This window comes from Argiope bruennichi, chromosome 5, assembly GCF_947563725.1.
Source record: "Argiope bruennichi chromosome 5, qqArgBrue1.1, whole genome shotgun sequence".
Taxonomy (NCBI): domain Eukaryota; kingdom Metazoa; phylum Arthropoda; class Arachnida; order Araneae; family Araneidae; genus Argiope; species Argiope bruennichi.
Genome location: NC_079155.1, coordinates 30,910,299 through 30,930,015, shown reverse-complemented (window position 1 = coordinate 30,930,015; position 19,717 = coordinate 30,910,299). Strand labels below are relative to the sequence as shown.

At 29.1% G+C, this 19,717-nt stretch overlaps 1 protein-coding gene across 4 annotated transcripts in view; it reads right to left on the bottom strand.

Annotated features, from left to right (window-relative positions):
* LOC129969580 (fatty-acid amide hydrolase 2-B-like) overlaps nt 1–19,717 on the bottom strand; it is a 28,954-nt gene extending 9,237 nt beyond the window's left edge. The window contains exons 1-8 of one of the 4 annotated variants that reach the window (XM_056084214.1): nt 19,607–19,717; nt 17,541–17,659; nt 16,887–16,980; nt 7,851–8,070; nt 6,090–6,299; nt 4,953–5,072; nt 2,414–2,595; nt 552–647 (exon numbers count right to left, since the gene is read on the bottom strand). In XM_056084214.1, coding sequence (XP_055940189.1) covers nt 552–647; nt 2,414–2,595; nt 4,953–5,072; nt 6,090–6,299; nt 7,851–8,070; nt 16,887–16,943 — 885 coding nt within the window. In that variant the 5' untranslated portion in view covers nt 16,944–16,980; nt 17,541–17,659; nt 19,607–19,717. Of the gene's footprint in view, nt 1–551; nt 648–2,413; nt 2,596–4,952; nt 5,073–6,089; nt 6,300–7,850; nt 8,071–12,397; nt 12,586–16,464; nt 16,751–16,886; nt 16,981–17,540; nt 17,660–19,606 lie in introns of those variants that run through there. The other 3 variants (XM_056084215.1, XM_056084211.1, XM_056084213.1) reach the window with 3 other exon arrangements.

Sequence of the window (19,717 nt, the reverse complement as noted above, 5' to 3'; positions counted from 1 at the left end):
ATATATATATATATATATAATATAGCATTTTAAAAGCCCTAAACTAATGACACTATGTAACAATCAGAAAGAAGTTAAGAAAGGTTCAGGTCCATAAACCTTTCAAATGTGGAAAGGTTTCAATTTTCCAAAGTGAAAGGTTTCTTATGTAAGATTGCAGAATTGTATCTTATAAGCAATAGGGCGCATTTTTGCGATCATGTTGCTTCTTCGTTTTATGAGATGTCTTTATCTGTACTTAAAAATTCTTCCGTAAACTATGTGTTGTTTTGTTTATTTGTCAGTTGAAGTTGATTGATCACCCTCTTTTTAAAATAGACCAAGTAAAAGCAAATGTAAAGGCCAAGTGTTGACTTGCCAATTAAATTAGCGTGTCAATTAATTTCGACAAAAAGAAATAGATTAAGATTTTGATAACATTTGTTTGAGAAAATAATTCTAAACGAGGAGCGAGTGGTAAACAAGAGAGATTTTCTAATCATTCAACTAATGAAAAAATTATTTCCTAAATATACGAATATGAAGTTTTCCAGGTGGGAAACACAACTTACTTTTTTCAGAGCATTTGCAATGTCTTTATGTACTGGTGGCACACCTGGACTTCGAATTTCTTTCAAATAACGCACTTTTATTTTTCTAAAATCCACCTGCGAATAAAATAGCACACATGATCAATTTGGGAAATGTATATAAAAGAACAATTTTATAACATATTTATATTTTTTAAGTTTTTCTTTTATTGTGAAGCATATTTTGAGTAAATAATTCAACATTTTAATAATAAACCGAGCATTAGTTAAAATCCATTAAATTTTCTTAAATACAATCCATTGAGCTTTTTTTCAATAGAATCCTTTAATAGAATCTTTCAATAGTCCTTCCTGAATTTGCATTGATCATGGATTTGCAGCAAAAAAATCATTTCAGTATAAATTTGTTTAAATCCTGAAACAGCTTTCCAAGCCATTACGACATCTAAAGATTTTTATAGATTCGAAATTTTCTTAAGCTATAATTCTACTACAATTATAAGTCGTAGTTGCCATCTAGATACAATAAATTTAAATTTTCTTGGCGATGATCGCTAGTAATAAGTATTCTGAATGTCGTAAGAATTTAATTATATTTATTAGAAGAAAATATTAATAGACTTTACACCATACGGTAAAACTTAAAGTGCTTATTCCGTAAAGTTGCTTATTCCGTTTAAAGAATCGCTTTACTTAATTTTAATGCTTTTCTGGGTATATTTAACTGTTTTTGTTGAAGTCTAACACGACAGTGAAATTTAGAATCGGAGTTGTTGCCTATACTCTATGTGCAGCAGAAGATAGGACTTTGACAATGATATCGAAAAGTACGTCAACAATGTTTAAAACAATGGTTACAATGAGCATGTAGCATATAAATAATCTTTTCTTGAGGACAGGTATGTTTAAAAAAATTTTTCTTTTAATCTGGATATTATAGAGTAAATGATTTACATAGAAAGTATGAACAAGGATATGAGCCTATTTTGAAAAGCTCCGGGAATAGTTTCCAGAAAATATTCACGGATACTCTCGAATAAATGTACTTGTGTATATTATAAACCAAATGTCATTGACGAACAATACTTGCTGAAAAGTCTATTGCCATGAGATATTTGGCGATTAATCGCTATAATGCACTTAAAACATCGAAAGTGTATTTTAAATTAATGTTTTTTTCAATCGATTGCAAAAACGAAATTAAATATAGAACTACAATTGTCACAAAATTACATAACAAATTTCATTTATTAAAGTCATTACATTTCTGTATTGTCCCCTTTATATTCTTGTGAAAGTACAAACCGATAGACGATCAATCGTCTTGACGGATTTAGTTCAAACTTTGATACATACCTACACTTTTGATACAAATTAAAATCTATCAACCAATTTTATTCATTAAACTCTCTTCGTTTTGTAATTACCGTTTTAACTTAAATTCTTTCCGCCGAACAGACAGACTTCTTCCGCATGAATTTAATTTAAAATTTGATAGAAATTTACAAATTTAGCTTAAAGACGATATATCGAATTTCAATCATCTAGCTCAAATCGTATTTGAGTTATCTTAGACAGAAATTTTCCAAAAATGCGTTTGGAAAAGTTTTTTTAGTTATTCTGTTTATACATAGACATAACCCCCAAAATATATTTTTCTAACTCCTCGAAGTCGGAAATTCTTCAATGCCTCGATATCGAATTCATTGATGATTACAATATACTTTCTCTTGGTAAATTTCGAAAAAGAGAGAAAATTATCATTTTCTATATAGTTTGAAAAGATTGTTCGTGCATTAGCCCGAAAAAGATATCAAAAATAATTTATCGAAAATTTTAATAATTGTAACTTTAATAAAAGAAAATACTTGTGTTTTCTTTACCTGTTTATCAAAATTCGTTTTTATTCCATTATTAAATGACAGGATCCTCATACTGATTACGAGATCTTCGGCATACCTACACATAGGTCCGGTCGAAACAATCTTATAAATATCAGGCTTAGGAAGTTTCGGTGGCTTATCGGGACTTTCAGGAGGAAAGCAACCTTCATTTGGCACCAGATCTGTTCAGCAGAATAAGCAGGCTGAATAAATATTACATTCATGAAAACGTAACCTATTTCTTTATTTTATTGTTATTATTGATTGATTTCAAAAGTTATCGACTGAAATGGCTAACCGGAATATATAAATAAAAGAGTTTAATTTATATATCGTGAAAATCGCTAGACCAAAGTATATGCGCATTTCATCAAAAATATATCTGCATGTCTTTTTATGCCATGCTGGGGTATATTTCATTTTTTCTAAGTGTAAGTTTATAAAATTGGTAATAAAATTAAAGTTACATTTAATTTTAGAATTCACTGAGAATTCTAAGGAACTGGCACATTAAAATATTTCCCAGGAATATAAATTAAGTCCATTATTCTAAATAGAAATTAGCATAATAGAAGTACTTGGCTATTTACATGATCTCTGGATAAATTACGAAAAACAAATGCAAACCACCACCAACTTGGCGACTGGTACTGGCGATCTTGGCGAAATCCTTTAAAAGTCTACATGTAAATTGGGGTAAGCAGCCATTTTGGCATTTTAGGAACAATGGAGTTAGATGCTCATGCAATTTGATAACCTTTAAAAATCATAATACTTAACGATTTTTACATAATAAATAGTGTGGTGCAATCTACTTTTACATTCTTCGCAACTTTTCCTCTGATTTATGTAAAGTTTATTCAGATCTTAACAAATAAAGCGTTGTTCATCACCAATTTCTGTTAAAAAAGATTTTAAAATTTAATATCTATTCGGAAAAATTAATTATTAGGTTAAAATTATTTTAAATCAAAAAAATGTCATGGGTTATTAACGGCTTTTTTTCCCCCTTATAATTATTTATTTTCAGAGAGGAGTTCTTGAGAAGGAAAAACGTATAAAACTGCTTTCCGAAAGTATGTTGTCCACCCGTGAAAGAATTCAGTCCGCAGAGTATTAGAAGAGCTAGATTGAGTAACTGAAGAGTGAATCGCAATGTTTAAAATTTCGGTCTAGATTGATGAAATTCAGCGTTTTAACATATGTTTAATGAAATTTTAGATTATGGTACAACAATTAGTGTCGTTTTTGGAATCTTTACAATTAAAGTATCTTTCGATTTGTTCAACGCCCCTTAAGAAATTATGGAGGACATTAGTTCCTTATAAATGGCACCTTCTATTAAGCTAACATATTAATTCTTGATAGTCCGGCCTTGGGGAGGGGGTACAAATTTTGTGGTCCCCGATATTATAAAGGAATATTTCTTGAAAGTTGCACAATTACATCGATACAAAATGAGGTCATAATATAGTCTTTTATTAAATGGAAATAGCTGCAATGTTACTCTTTAATTACAAGAAAGTATTTTTGTGTCACAAAATCCTATTGCAACAATTCTTCATCTTTACTACTCATTTATACTTCTATTTTAAGCTGAAAACAAAGATGTTATACTGAAAAAATGATAATAGCACATTTAACAGTATTTAGTACATTTAATCTTCTGGTCAAGTGGCAATATTGGCACTAACATCACTGATTATTATTCTGATTTAAAGCTCTACGGTCGTACGGAAATTGAATGAATTTAATTATATCGTATCATATCCGGCTTGCTTAAAGGGACATTAATTATTATTATTTCCTCAAAGTGTATGGTGTTTTTTCTATTTTGAATGACCTTCAAAGAAACAGGTTACTCTCAGAATGTGATATTAGAGAAATTCATTTATAAATCTTATTAACGTCAAAATTATTAATTATGTTGAAAAATATATGAACATGCAAGGAAAGAATATTATGCATTTTAAAGAAAATTAACACATATTGAATGGAAAATGGGAATGCGAAATATATATCATTGTTAAATAGAAACATTGATTGATGCAGAATTCAATAGCTACAAACCTAATTTTCTAGAGCTCAAAATTAATAGCGGGATAAACTAACGTCTTTAATTTTCGTCTCTTGTTTTCTTCAAAGGGTAATTTAAGATTAAACTGGGTTATAGGACATACTTGCAGGCATTAGTTAAACTACATCCATACATTTAAACTGAACTGATCAATACAATAATGAAGACCATTGAAAGGATGCCGCTACAAAATGTGTAGAACAAGTTCAACAGCCATCTGGAAGTATGCCGTTTGATTCAGGGAACTCAAATAGAAAATTTGTAATGTGCAAAAAGCTTGGTGAGTCTATGATTCTTTTCTTACAACACTCATATTTGTAGTCTTTTGAATATATAGCGTTTTGGAAATGTAAGCCTCTTTTATAATATACCAGTACTTTATGACTTTGTAAAACATAAAAGACGTTTAACAAACTTAATTTGAGATTAAAATGGATTTAAAGCATAGAAATTTCTTTATACCTCTTGTTGGTTTGTGGGAGAAAATGCCTGTGAAATGAGCTGGAATTCTGACGCTGCCCAGGCTGTCAGTACCCAATCCGAGCACGGAACCACCTGCAGCAATCAAAGCAGCCTCTCCACCTACAGTTTAAAAAAAATATTGGGTTAAATATAATTTGATTTTATTGAAAGACTATATGTTAGAACTGTTCAATAAAGGGTCATCATAGTCTATTGGGATTGATCACAGAATAACAGAGGATAACTATATGAGCTTCCCTGTCTTACACATATGGGATTTCCTACAATTGTCAAACATATTCTTATAGAATATACAGAGCGAGAAAGAAAGCATACACAATATCTTTCAAATCTATATCACTCATATTAACTAAACTATTATAGCAGGGTTTCATTATTCGGTTTTTTAAATTACCCTTCTTATTAAATTTTACACAAAAATGTGGAACATTTAATGTCATTCAAAATTTTTTACTAACTTTTTAACTTAAAAAGCAACTAATTTGTTTCTGCTTATAAAAAAGAAGCTTGTTTGAAACATCTCGGAAGAACTTATTCCCAAAATTGCAATCAAACCAAAAACTGTTAAGTTTGATTTGCATTGTTCAGTTGGACAATTCCACGAATTCTAAGCTAATCAAAAATAAAATTTCATCTGCAAGATGATAATTTCTTATCAAATCGCTGAAATGCCATGAATTAAGCTAATAATTACACTTAGCCCTAGCTTTCATTAATTAACTGTGGTGTACAACTCGTACATCGAATGATCATATTTTTCAAATATAAAATAAAATTAAGACTACTCAAACAACTCGACAGAAAAATAGTGCAAAATCCATTATTTTCCCCGATGAACTTTATATTGAATCAATGCGACAAGATATTCTAAAAACCGAAAGAACTATCTAACTAGACAAAAAAGAAAAATACAAAATCAAATTTCATTGCTTTTTGCTTTTCTATTTGAAATAGAAATCATATTGCAGTATAGCAATTAGAAGAAAATAATAGTTTTAAAAAATAAACAGACTAACAACTTTTTTACAGGGGATAGGCTTCTGCAAAAGAAAATGCAAAAATTTGATAAAACGAAATTTTAAAATTAAGAATTAACTGATAATTAACAAAACTTACCTGAAGTACCGCCACTAGTTCTGTTAGCATCGTAAGGATTTCTGGTTCTCCCATATAATTCGTTCGTGGTTTCCAGGTCTGTAGTTAATTCGGGAATGTTTGTAGTAGTGATCAAAATAGCCCCAGCCTTTTTCATCATTGCAACTGCAGGAGCATCTCTTACAGCAATTAGATTTTCAAAAAGTTTGCACCCGGATGTACACGGAAGGTCTGGAAAAAAAGAGATAGTCAAATTATCATAAAAAAATGAAAATATAGAGGACAAATATATAACAGCATTTTTACAGCTTTAAGATATTATGGTTACCATTCGAAACATGTCAAATTATGGTTGCAGCTAAATACTAAACTGGACGAAGAGAGGGGATTATAATGTCAGTTTTTCGCATTTAAAGAAAATGCAATTAATATGAGAGGAAAGATTTAGGTAAAAAAGTTATAGGTAATAAAAAAAAACTATTAACTTTGAAATGATAACGTTAACTATGTACATGTGACATTCAACATCTTTTGAAATGTGAAGTCAGCTTGTCTTAATCAGCCCATTTTTACATATTTAATTAAATAATCGGCTATGTTTTTAAAATAGAAGCGAAAATTTCATAAATCATATTTCCACTTTAAAATTTGTCTGTTCATTATGAATAGCAATTTTTTTTAAAAGTAAATGGGGTCAAAGTACGGTATTTTCTGTTATAAAACGGTTGTTACGGCACAGTAAAGATGAACCAACCATCTGCAAAACAAAAACCAAATATATAATGTATATTTAAATACATATTCTAAGTATTATTAACACAAAAGCAAATCTATAACAAATATAAACAAAAAAAACTATTGTTATTTTTCGAATCTCGGTAATTAAAAAATTGATTTCATATTTTGTTGGTAGAAATAACCTTCGTAGCATTTACATAAAATAATATTGAATAAAACAGTAAAACAAAAGAATATTTACGGCCTCCGATTTATTTGGCAAAGTTCAAATTACGTCAAGCTTCATTTTGCATGAGATGCCAAGATGGCTGCATTATGGTTTCATTTATTGGCAATCTAACGCCTGCGAATTGAAGTGAGAATTCCTTTTATATATCATATTAATGAATATAATACTTGTGGTGATATCAACAAGTATCATATTCTCTTATATGATAAAGATGTAAAAGCAAGTAATTAAATATTAGTCTAAGGATTTCTTGTTTCAACTTTTTGTTTACATGTGAAAAACCCAATTTTTAGATGAATAGAACACCATATGTTATTTATAAATCTTATAGTATTGAGTGACTTTGTCTTGTTAAAGCTATTATTATTTTGATGAGAACTAAGCATAAAATTCAGATTTTTCTTTGCTTTTTGGGTAATTCCATTATGCAAATAAATAAGGACGTAAATTATCGGGTCACCATAATTTGATTTTACCATAAAACAATATAATGTCAGCAACAAATATACGGAAGGAGCAAGACAATTCTTTCAAGCTTTAAATAAATTTGCTATCTTCTGAAGGGATAGTGTGCAAATTTTCAATTAGAATTCTCATGACGTTTTTTAATAATTTTTGTTTGTTTTAAGGTCAAGTAACTTCCAATTTTAAAATACCTATGCTATAAAACAATACGAATTGTAATTTATAATGCATATTGTAATTTGTCAGTCAGGCACAGTATAAACTTGTCACCTACAAGTTAGTGTACCAGTAACATTTTAAGCTCTCTTTTGTTTGTTTGTTTAAAGTCCGATTTTTTGTACTGTACTTGCCTTTAACCATGAACTGAAGCTTGACAGAAAAAGGTACACCTAATAGCGGCTTTTCTTTCAGCAGAAACTCTTTCGAGTGATTTCCTGAAACAACCAATGAATCCACTTCTCTCGCTTTCGTTAAAGCATCTTCAAAACAGCGTTCTCCTGTTGCGTTGATGTAAGGCTCCACCTCTAGAATTCTCTCTATATAGGCCTGAACAACTTCCTCACTTTTGATCTGAAAATTAAATCGATTCTTTTAAACTTAATTATTTTGTGAAATGAAAAAAAAGGAATAAAATATTTGGAACAAGCTGTACAAATATCATTGAATTGAAGATATTGAAACCTTAAACAAATTCCTGCCTTTTGATGGATTCTAACGAAATTTAGTGCACATATTCTTTCGCAGTAAATCGCAAAGGATTTACTGCGTATTAAAAAGTTTTTATGAGCTTCTAAAGGGGATGAAATAGGAGTTAAAAGATTCTACGTTTTCGGCCATAAATTCTGAACTAATTATTAGATAAAAATTGTTTAAAAGATCTGAAAATTTGTAAAATAGTTTCTTAGTAAAAAAAATTTTTATTTCTAATCGGCTATTTCTCTAATAATTTTTTTAATTAGTTTAAACATATTTTATAAAAAAAATTTCATTTTTCGAAAGAAGTATTAAACTTATTTTCTATATTATTACATTTATCACTCGAGGGCTTTTGCTAAAGTTGAAGTTATTTTCTGAGGTCTTTTTTGCTGTTGCAACATAACAATTTTTGATAAATGTTTTAAAAGGTGTCATTTAAAGTTGTTGCAATTGTTTTAATTGATTGATCTAATTTTATTTCATATTTTAGTAATATAAAAATCTTAACCGCCAACTGAGGATTCATAAGCTCTATTTTAATGGTTTTTAGCTTGCATTTATTGATAATACGATAAATGCTATTCGCTTACATTTATCGTATTCTATTCTAAATAGATGCAAAATGTTTTTAAACTGTGTTTATTTACATGTGCGTTAGCATTTTCAATCTTATGGAAAAATATTTACTTGTGGGGTTATTTAAATTATTAATTACTGGAATTCTGTCTTAGATGCAGTTAAACCTTTTATGAACTAAATGGTATGACTTGCAAAACGTAATCGAAGTTAAAATTTATCCAAATAAGTATTAATTGGCATAAGTGCTAATTTTTTTAACGTTATTTTTTTTTCTATGTTTCTCTTTTCTTCTTTATATAGACGTTTCAATACAAATATTAAAAATTATTTTATTACATTTTTAGTTCAATGATCTTTAAAAACAATATGTGATTCTATGATATTTATCTTCATAAAAATATTGTTTGAACTATCAAGTTTCAAAAATTGCACTGTCTTCAAAAAATTTCCGCATTTTGGCCAATACTATAAATGTCCAGATGGTTAATATTCCAACCTTAGTAAAAATTTTGAATTAAATGGCAATCCTTATTGACACTCTTGCAAAAATATAAAAGGATATTTAACATATACTCTTTGAGATGTTTGAAATATTTAACTAATAGAACAAACCCGTGGAAGAAGCATAATATTCATGACAAATAATATCGTCTGTTAAATTTTCCTCTAAAAAACATTTTTTAACAAGCTGCAAATTCTTTTTTCGATTATTGAAAATTTTTGACGTATTATATAATTTCGATTTCTTGGCTTTAGAAAATTAACTTTTTGAGGAGGAGCTCAATCAGTATATTTTTTTCATATATAGCGTATAGATATAATATATATAATAACGGATGGTTGAAATTATCATTTCTCCATAACTTCTTTAGAAAAATAAAAAAGATAGAAAAATAAATTAAATTATACGAATTAACTTCCATTACAAAGACAATTTTTGTATAAAAGTGTTTCGATAATTGCAATCGGTTAGAAGTTACAGGCTGGAAAAGGGGTTTTCAACTCCTAACTTTGAATATTTTTAACACCACCTGCATTGCCATGTTTAAATAAATGGAAAAAAACTTCTACTTTACTTTATTTCTTCAGATTAAAATTATTTAAACCCACACGGTCTAATACCGGTTTTACACTCGGCCTGGTATAAGACGGCCAGTTGACAGCGCATGCGTAGAAAGGCTGAAAAATGCTGTTCGGTCCATGGCAAGTAATTGTCCCGACGGGACTACAACATGCTGCTGTATTGCATTTTTTTCCTACTGTGCATGAGTTTGTAAAATGTGGCAGGTTTTTGTTGTTGTTTTTTTTTTTGTCGTGAAAAAAAGTGATCACTTATCATAGATTAATTCCTTTATTTTCTGCTCTTAGTTCTTTGCGAGGGTTTTATTTATTTGCTATTTTTTTTCTATAGTTTTCCAAATTTAGGTATTTTGATCTTTTTTTAAAACATGTTTCTTTGTGTAAATATCCTTCATTTTAATACGATACTCAGTGAAGAAGAAAACTTCATTGGCGCCAAAATGACAATTTATAGCCAAGCGTGTAATGCCTGAATCTATCATATGAAATTATGGCAAACATAAATCATTCTATTTCTACGCATGCGCTGTCTACTGTGTGTAAAACCGGCATAATGTTGAATAGCTTGACGAAAATTAATGATATAAAAATAAAGAAGCAGAGATATTTATTGGCAAATTTATATAAGAAAGATCAGCATTAGAAAATTTCAGAAGCTGTTAGTGCTTTAGTTCTTTTGAATGTATTTGATTATAATATTTATTTATTTAAAAGGGGCAATACATATCATGTTAAATATTTATTTTGCAATAAATGCTGAATTATGCGAAATACATGCTATGACCGATGGCCTTATCACGTTGCCTTAACACGCAATATTTAATTGTTTTTGCCCAAGGATTAAAAGAAATTTGGAAATATTAACTTAGATGATAAAGAACCTGCTATCTTTGCTTCCCAACTTGTCGAGATGAGTTGCTTTGATTCAGTCATATCCAAGAGGTAAACATATTGTAGATGGAGATAATAGATAATTTCATAAGCCTTTATCTCGTGCAAAATTTAAGAAAATATTTGAAGACAATTTTATTGAATTAATATCAGAAAATAAGGTATTATTTAAATTTCTACGCTATACTTAAATCATTGATGCTGCTAGGAAAATTTTGTAGAAAGTCAGCCACTGCAGTCAGATATATTGCAAAAAATATATAGACAGATAATCTAATCATCCATTATACACCGAGAGAGATTTAACTCTCTCTTTATTTCTAACGTGCACTAAATTTAAACAAAAGTAATATTACGTATAAAATTCTTAATTTCATATCTCATTAAAATTGCGAATGTAATCTTGTGGAGTATAAGTCCAATCACCTGTTTTTCTAATGGGATGGCAATGCCTAAAAATAATCTTATTACAAAGAATATTATATTGCTAATTTCTCCCAAATATTTATATATTTGGGAGAAATTAGTAATATAATATTCTTAATAAGGTAAGTGACTACGTTAAAAGTCGATTTTTCGCGAAATTATGAATTTTTTTTTATTTAATACTTTTAATTTTGAGCTGATTTCTTTATAAAATCGTTAGAATTTTGTTCCTAAATCTAATTTTTGAAGAGGTTACACTCTATTTTTAGAAGAGGTTATTTTTATTTTACATACGTTTTAGTGCTATTTCACATCTTTAGATGCTACTTTCTCAAATTCTAACCTTTGGTAGAATTTTGTTACATCATAAATTAAAATCTAATGCATATATTTTTTGTTCAAATTTAGTGTAATAACTTCTCAATTTGTTCTATAGTTCTTGAACTAGAGGATAAATTATCTATTCATTTAGACATATTTTATAGTTGTTTTAGTGCTTCATAATGTGAAAAAAAATTGTAAAATCCTTGTTATTTATCAATCGAAGCGCTAGATTTAAAGAATGGATAGAAATACAGTTTTTTTTTATTATTATTATTATTTCAAGAGCTGAATAATATATTTCTTACGCTCTCTTCAAAATTTTAATCAAATCATTTTATAAACCTCTAAACTAGAAGATTTTTGCTTTATATCTCTTTTTAACTAAAAAGGCCCTTTTTTCCACTTTTTTTTTAAAAAAATTGCCCCTTAACTGATATATTTTGGTTTTATAGATGTTTCCTCAACTTTAAACCTTTTTAATGCAAATATTCAAAAACATAGCTATTTTCAAACGTTTTTGAAAAAACTTTATCCCGAACGTAGTCGCTTACCTTAACATCTGTATTCCTTTACCCTAACAGGGCCGCGGTTGTAAAACCTCGGCTTTGAAACCGGAGGGTTTCAGGTTCGAGACCAGATTCCACCAAAGAACCGTCGTGTAAGCGGGTGTGGTGCACACTAAATCCATCGAGACCAAAAGTTATCCCACTGGTGAGGTGTGGAAGTTTGGAGAGAGGGTAGCCAGCTCAGGTGTCATCCTCGTTCTCTGATCGCGGTTCAAAATGACGAGGTCCGTCCCAAAATAGCCCTAGTGTTGCTTTAAAACGGGACTTTAATATAACTAAACAAATCCTTTATCCCAACTACAAAAAGTTAAACTTGAAATTATTAACGCAATTACCTTTCCATTCCGAATCTCTCGAGCCAGCTGAGTCGCAGATTTGAGTAGCAACGGTTTTGTCACAGGAGAAACGACTTTCCCTTTGCCACCATATTTTAACGATAGGATACAATGCCACAGGAAGCGGATGCAACCGAAAAAAATTTGAAAAATCCAGTACAAAAATGTTTTTTTCATCTTGGATTTGTCTAGAAGAATATTTAACAATAAAATTACCATCTATGATTAAAAATGTTAATGAAAATAATAAAAATTATGCTAAATTTTTCAATTTTATAAAAATGATACTTTTAGAATACTTAAAGCAAAAAATAGTAAGATTTAAAGTGTCTTTGGTTTTTAATAATCTAAAAACAACAACCGCTTAATGAAATTCTTGCACGAAGATTTCCAGTTTGCTTCTTTATTCCGCAATATATATATATAAACCTGCGGCAGTGTCTTCCCCAATATTTTCTCGCGTACATTCTAATAGAGGTATTATCCCAGAGAATGCTTTGCATAACATAGGCAAGGAGTAGTTACAACATATTAACCTTTGGCGTGAATTCCGTATTTTTACTGAATCTATTGTGTGGTTTTTGGCGAGTTATTTGGCAATTAATCCCTGGCATGCGTTTCGAAGTATCCGGATATCAAATTTGTGTTTTAAATGCGTTTTTTTCCAACCGATTGAAACTAAAATTTAACATAAAACTGCACTTGTAGTCACAAACTCCATACAAAATTTTATATATTCAAGTCATTACGCTTTTGAGCTATCGTATATAGTTGTTTTTGGAAGTACAGACCAACAGACTATCAACCCTTTTTTGGATATGACTCAAACTTTGTCAGGTGTTTACTCTACAGGTTAAATCTGTGTACCAAATTTTATTTATCTAGCTCTCTTCGTTTTGTAGTTATTGTGCTAACTTATATTCGAACAGCTGGACAGCCGGTCTTCCTGTGAACGAATTTTGCTCAAACTTTGAAGAAAAAATCTTCAAATTTGGTATAAAAACCGTATACCGAATTTCCTCCGCTTAATTTAAAGCGGTTTAGAGTTATCTTTGTCACAGACAGACGGACATTTTCTAGAAATATGTTTTTACAACTCAGGGAGATTTAAAACGTGGAGTTTCATCAAATATCAAATTTGAGTTCTTTGACGATTACTGTACTTTCTCTATACTATATGTATATACGAGAAAGTAAAAAAAACAAGCACAGAGAAATTCCAACCGAATGAAATAAATAATTTATTAATATGTTTTTTAAAAGTCAGTGGAGAGATTAAAAATATTCAACAACAAAATTTCACATGATAGTGAAATTATTAACCTCTGGCACTGAAAGTAATGCTTGTTAAGGAATAATCAAAATTTGAGATGTGATTCTGTGAGAAATTGAAATCTATTCCTTATCAATGTATTTTATAATAGAGCTTGCTTTAAATTTGATAAGTACTAACTTAAATTGCATATAAATTGAACCCTAAGTTGTATACAAATTAAATTTCTATAGTGTATATATTACTAGCCGCCTTTGGCGACCAGCCGGTTCGCCATTCTTAATGTTCGTTAAAATTTTAATAATTAAATATTTTATGCAATTTCTACTTTAATAGCTTCTTCGTCAAAATATTTTAAAACTTCAAATTTTGATTATCATATAATTCATTCATAATATTATAAAGGCCTTCAGTCATAACGTAATGTGTATCTCTCTCATTTTCTGTTAGCACCCGTAGAATTTATTCTTTAAATTAAAGTGCAAAGAATGAATCTTCAATTAATATAATAATATTTTTTACTGAAACAAAGCATTTTTTTATACTCTGATTACTGAAAATAGAGTCACTCAGCGTTTAAACTTTATGGGCACTAAAGAATATCTTTTTTAATTTATGTAATATCTCAAGAGTTGGTCAACAAAATTTTCTTAGATTCATTATTAGCAGATCGATTCATTAACAATGTTTAAATTTAAATGCATCAAACACTAAGAAAATAAAACGAATCGTTTAAAATAAACGGTTGAAAACGGTAGAATTTATGCTTGAAATTAAAGTGGAAAGAATTTATCTTCAATTAATATAATAATATTTTTTACTGAAACAAAGCATTTTTTTATAATCTGATTACTGAAAATAGAGTCACTCAGCGTTTAAACTTTATGGGCACTAAAGAATATCTTTTTTAATTTATGTAATATCTCAAGAGTTGGTCAACAAAATTTTCTTAGATTCATTATGAGCAGATCGATTCATTAACAATGTTTAAATTTAAATGCATCAAACACTAAGAAAATAAAACGAATCGTTTAAAATAAACGGTTGAAAACAGGTTTTAAAAAAACTATTTAAAAAACGATGTACTTAAAACTATAAGCATATACAAAAAATATATAACTAACATGAATACAATTTACTTACAAAAGCATGCAACTAACCCAAAAATAATTTAAATCATCCATTGATAACGTTGTCATGGCAACAATCACAGAAGAATGCGCATGCGTGAATTTTCTTCGCCGGTTACGTAACGCAAATACGTGATTTTTTCTACGCCAGTTGGGGTAACGCTATGCGGATTAGAAATTTTTAATTTCCTTTATTCTGTGTTATTTTAATTCAAAAGTACTTCAGAATGAATCTGAAAGATTGATTCATTAACAATGTTTAATTTTAAATGCATCAAACATTAAGAAAATAAACAGAACCGATTGAAATAATCCGCCGAAAAATTTTAACCCTAGCCTCATTACTGTTGGGAGAAAAAAAAACTGAAGCCTTTCTCGTTTGGCGCTGGGGATAATGGAAGATTTTTTTGGCGGAAAAGTTGGCGGTGGGGAAAATGGAAGATTTTTTTGGCGGGAAAGTTAGTTTTTAATTAATAATTAAAATTCTAATTAAAAATTCGAAAAAAGAAACCCCAGGTGCACATTCCCAACCTCCAAGGTATACATGTACAAAATTTGGTAGCTGCATGTCAAACGGTCTGGCCTGTAGAGCGCCAACACACACACACACACACACACACATTGAGCTTTATTATAAGTATAGATTATTACACAAACACAGTTGTCTATTTTTCAAACGATAATAATTAAAATGTTTTCATTTCCTTATGCCTTTTTATCAACAAATGAGGTAATCTTCATTTAAAAATATTTTTAATTCCAATTTATAATAGTTTAAATATATATTTTACCTTATAGCCAATCAGTTAAATGAGAGTACTCTAGATCAATACCCTAAAATATATTTCATTTTCTAATTATTCTTTATCCCCAGAATCTATCAATAGCTTTTTCAGAGATGAGCTTGCTGAAAATATTGAAATGCTCTTAAAACTTGCTCAATGGAAAGATAAAATATGATTTTTTTTAACCAAACCTATCTAAGATCGTGGATAACGGAAATAATTCCATGTTTATTTATTAACTATATTATTATAATCCCATATTATTTATTAACATTCATGGTAAACTAATTCATCAGCTCTAATTAGAATGGCTATTTCTTAATAATTAATAACCCCCCCCCGAAAATATAAACAATCTCACCTCGAAATAGGGTTTTCACAAACAAATTAATCAACACTTCATAATTATTATTATTATCTCTGTATAGTACCTAATGCTAGAAAGATGGTTGATATGTGGTGCCGCCAATTGTTTTTAATGAAACAAAAATCTTATTTTTAACCTTAACGAAAAGTCTTGTTTTCTAATTATTAATTAGTTTTATTAATTAAAAATAAAATTAATTTTATCGAATATTCTAACTAAATTTCCTTTCTTCAATAGTTTTCCTTTCTAAAAATATTCCATATAAACATTAAAAAAATTTACGTTAAAAGGTGAAAGTAAAAAATCATTATTCTTCAAATACAAAACATTAAGAAAGCTCTAAAACACTGAGGCATTTTGAACACAAGAAAAAAGTGAACTGCATTGCTTTTAATAAAAATGATTGCCATATTAATGAATAGTGAAAGCAATCAAATGAATACTACAAATATCCATTAAAAATCCTAAATAAAAGAGATTAAAAGTATAGTCTATTTATAAAAGCAGTTTACTTGATAACAAAGATTCTTATTCCATTAATTGTGAGGAACAATTTCACCTTTGGAACGATATTTAATTACTGATCATTCATAAACAACATATTTATGTCATTCTACTTTCATTCTTAGATTATTTGTTATTTTTTTCCTTGAAGTAAAACATAATTTTGCTGCAAACTTAAGGGTGGAGACACCTTTAATTGAAGCAATTCGTATTTCGTCACAGTTAAATAGCAAAGTGAAGTACGCATGACAACTTTTTCCCCCTTCAAGGTATATCTAACTTGCAACAGAAGGAAATGAATATTACCTCTTGTAACCACATTAGAAATTATAATTCATTCGGAATTACTGTTTAACATTTGTTCAGTAGATGGTTCGAATTCTGAAAGAATAAAAATAAACTCTTAATAATTCCTGTCTAGACAACTTACCTGACCAGACTGTGAAAGCGGATCATGTATTAAAATCAGCCAGTTCAATTTCCTCATGCGTCTGAATACCAGTTTTCAGTAGACCTGTCTATCCCTTTGTAAGATTAAAAATGCAAATTAGATAAGGGGAAGTTCAAAGACTTTAAAAAAAATATTTCAAGATAATTCAAAAGATAGAAGTTATGTGAATGAAGGAGTAAATCTAAAAAGCTTATCCGATTAGTTTTTAAATTTTTTTTCTGTATTTATTGTTAGTTTTTGCTCAGCACAGATACATACGAAACATAATACGGCTTTAAAATACCTTGTTAAACAAGCAATCTTGCAAGTTCTATTTTGTATATGCTTCGCAAAGACCGTTTTGGTAAATCATAAATCACAGAATAGTTAATAAATAATAATTTGTTTATCTTGAAACCAATTATTTCAAAGTGCATAAAAAGTAGATTATAAATAAAATATTTTTTAATCTATCAAACATTTTTTTATTTTATTTATTTTGTAATTAGAATTTTATATAAATATTGAAATAACATAATTATTCTTATCTAACATATTTCAACTTTTTAACTGTATTATTTAAACTTTTAATACATTGTAATAGATAAGAATGTGAATGTAATTTAAAAAACAAAAATTGCAAATACATTTTACCTGAAAAGCCTTGAACTGTAAGTTCGAGTGGATGTCCTGACTGACTAGTTCTTAGGAGCTATTGTGATCATTCGTAAATGCTACAAATGAAGCTCCAATCAGAACTTCAAGGAACTGTGCTACAGAGAGAGCGTAGAGGAAGTTTACGAAAAACATTCGTAATGTTGAATCATAATCGAATAATGAGGTTAACATCTTTATAAATCAACATATCAATTCATAATTAATTTTCTTCGTTCGGTTTCGATGAAGATGATATCTGAAATAAGTGTTAAATGTTTTAATAATTACTACTCTAAAACTAACATGTTCATTGTTCGAGATGATACCATCAATATAAGAAAGAGAAATCTTCATTATATTGTAACCTTCAGTGGTAAATTCATATTTCATTCCTGTTATATTAAACATCAATACAAAATTATTCAATCATTTTTCTTTTTTAGTTCGTAGATTATTACTTTCTTACAAGATTTAAAATTATTTCTGAAATTTTTTTAGCCTTTTCAGGTTTTTCTAAAGGAAAAATTGTACTCATTTTCTCTTCATTAAAATATACAGAACAATATTTTGTGGCTGATTTGTTTACAAAATTTATATACGAAAGAGTAACTGAGCAATCAAACGATAAACAACATGTAGTAATGGTCTGTGATATTTACAAATATGACAAAAGGAAATATAGGATCAATACACTAGAGATTGTAAACTGAATTATTATTTCACCATTAACTTTAGTCATATGACGGATGCAGTTTGTCATACTAATGAAAAGTTGATGATAAGCCAGATTCGTCATTTTATTGCAAGACTTTACACATTTAAATATTATGTCAATTTGGCTTCTAAAATCCCTAAGAATAATTCATATTACTGAATTCTGGTTTAGGCATTTGATTAGAATTTGATATTCATCAATACATAGATCCAGACTCTTTCATAATAAGAAGAAGTATTTCATAGCAAAATTCTTCACAGTTTAATCACAAAGTTCACTTCAATTAATTTATAATTTGTCATCTCAAGAGTACTAATTAGTAGAAATACAAGTCGAAAGGAAAACTGAAAATTATTAAAATTGTTCAGTTTAACTCATGTTCTTTCATTAAATATTGATCGTCCAATTTTTCAATCAATTATTATCAAATTGCTGAAAAACATAAAATTTCGCAGAAAGAAATTAAAAATTTCGCAAGAATAATATCTTTTTCCTCATGAATATCAATACTGTATTTTTATCTGTGAATCTTTTAAAATATTTTATTTAAAAATTCAAAACTGATAAATATTTCTGAACGTCAGTCACTCTATGTCTATAGCTATAGCCATTACTGAATCATTGAAAATAATTCTTCTCTACGCATTAACAATAAATATTAGTTTTTGCTAAAATTTTTAATAAGAACGGAGTACGTAATTAGAGTCCCAACAGTGGCTAGAACAAAATTTTTCCTTAAAGGCAAGAAACCCCACGCAGTCATGCAAAGATCTTGGTTTACTACATTAAGATAACAAATGTACGTTACAAGAGAATTTTCGGAATTTTTTTCCAAGCAGTGCGCTTCTTCAGCCACGGATTCCGCAGAGCTCGAAACGCGGTTCGCCCAGAAACAAGCAAGAAGAAATATAAGCGCATTGTAAGCAGCAGAAAAACAACTTCCTACTATTTCCAAATAAGACAATTCATCAGGCTTGGCGATAGCAATAAGGCCAAAGTAACAAATAAACATATTGGTTGCAAGCGCACAGAAGACCATGCCATACATCTGGCTATCTACCTCTAACACTAATTTCCTCACAGATAAATAACCCCTCACTAGGCACCTGTAGTCTGGTATCGGTTGAGTCATACTGAACCTTCGATAAGACTTGATAACCTGTTCAATGTCGTGACAAACTGATATGAAAAATATCATTAAAATGTTGCCAATTATCAGAAAGAAAATGTGTTGGAAAACGTTCGCTAGAATAGTGGTAACTAAAATCGGTACAGAACCATCAGATCCAATAGCACGAGCTGTTGTTAATGCAATATTCACCAGACAATAAATAATACAAAAAATTACCAATAAGCAGTTTAATTTGTCAAAACCATTATCTTCTATGAGCTTCAAGTTGGACAGACGTTGCGCTATCTTACCAAGCCGCCCCGAGTAATGGCACAAGATAAGTCTGTT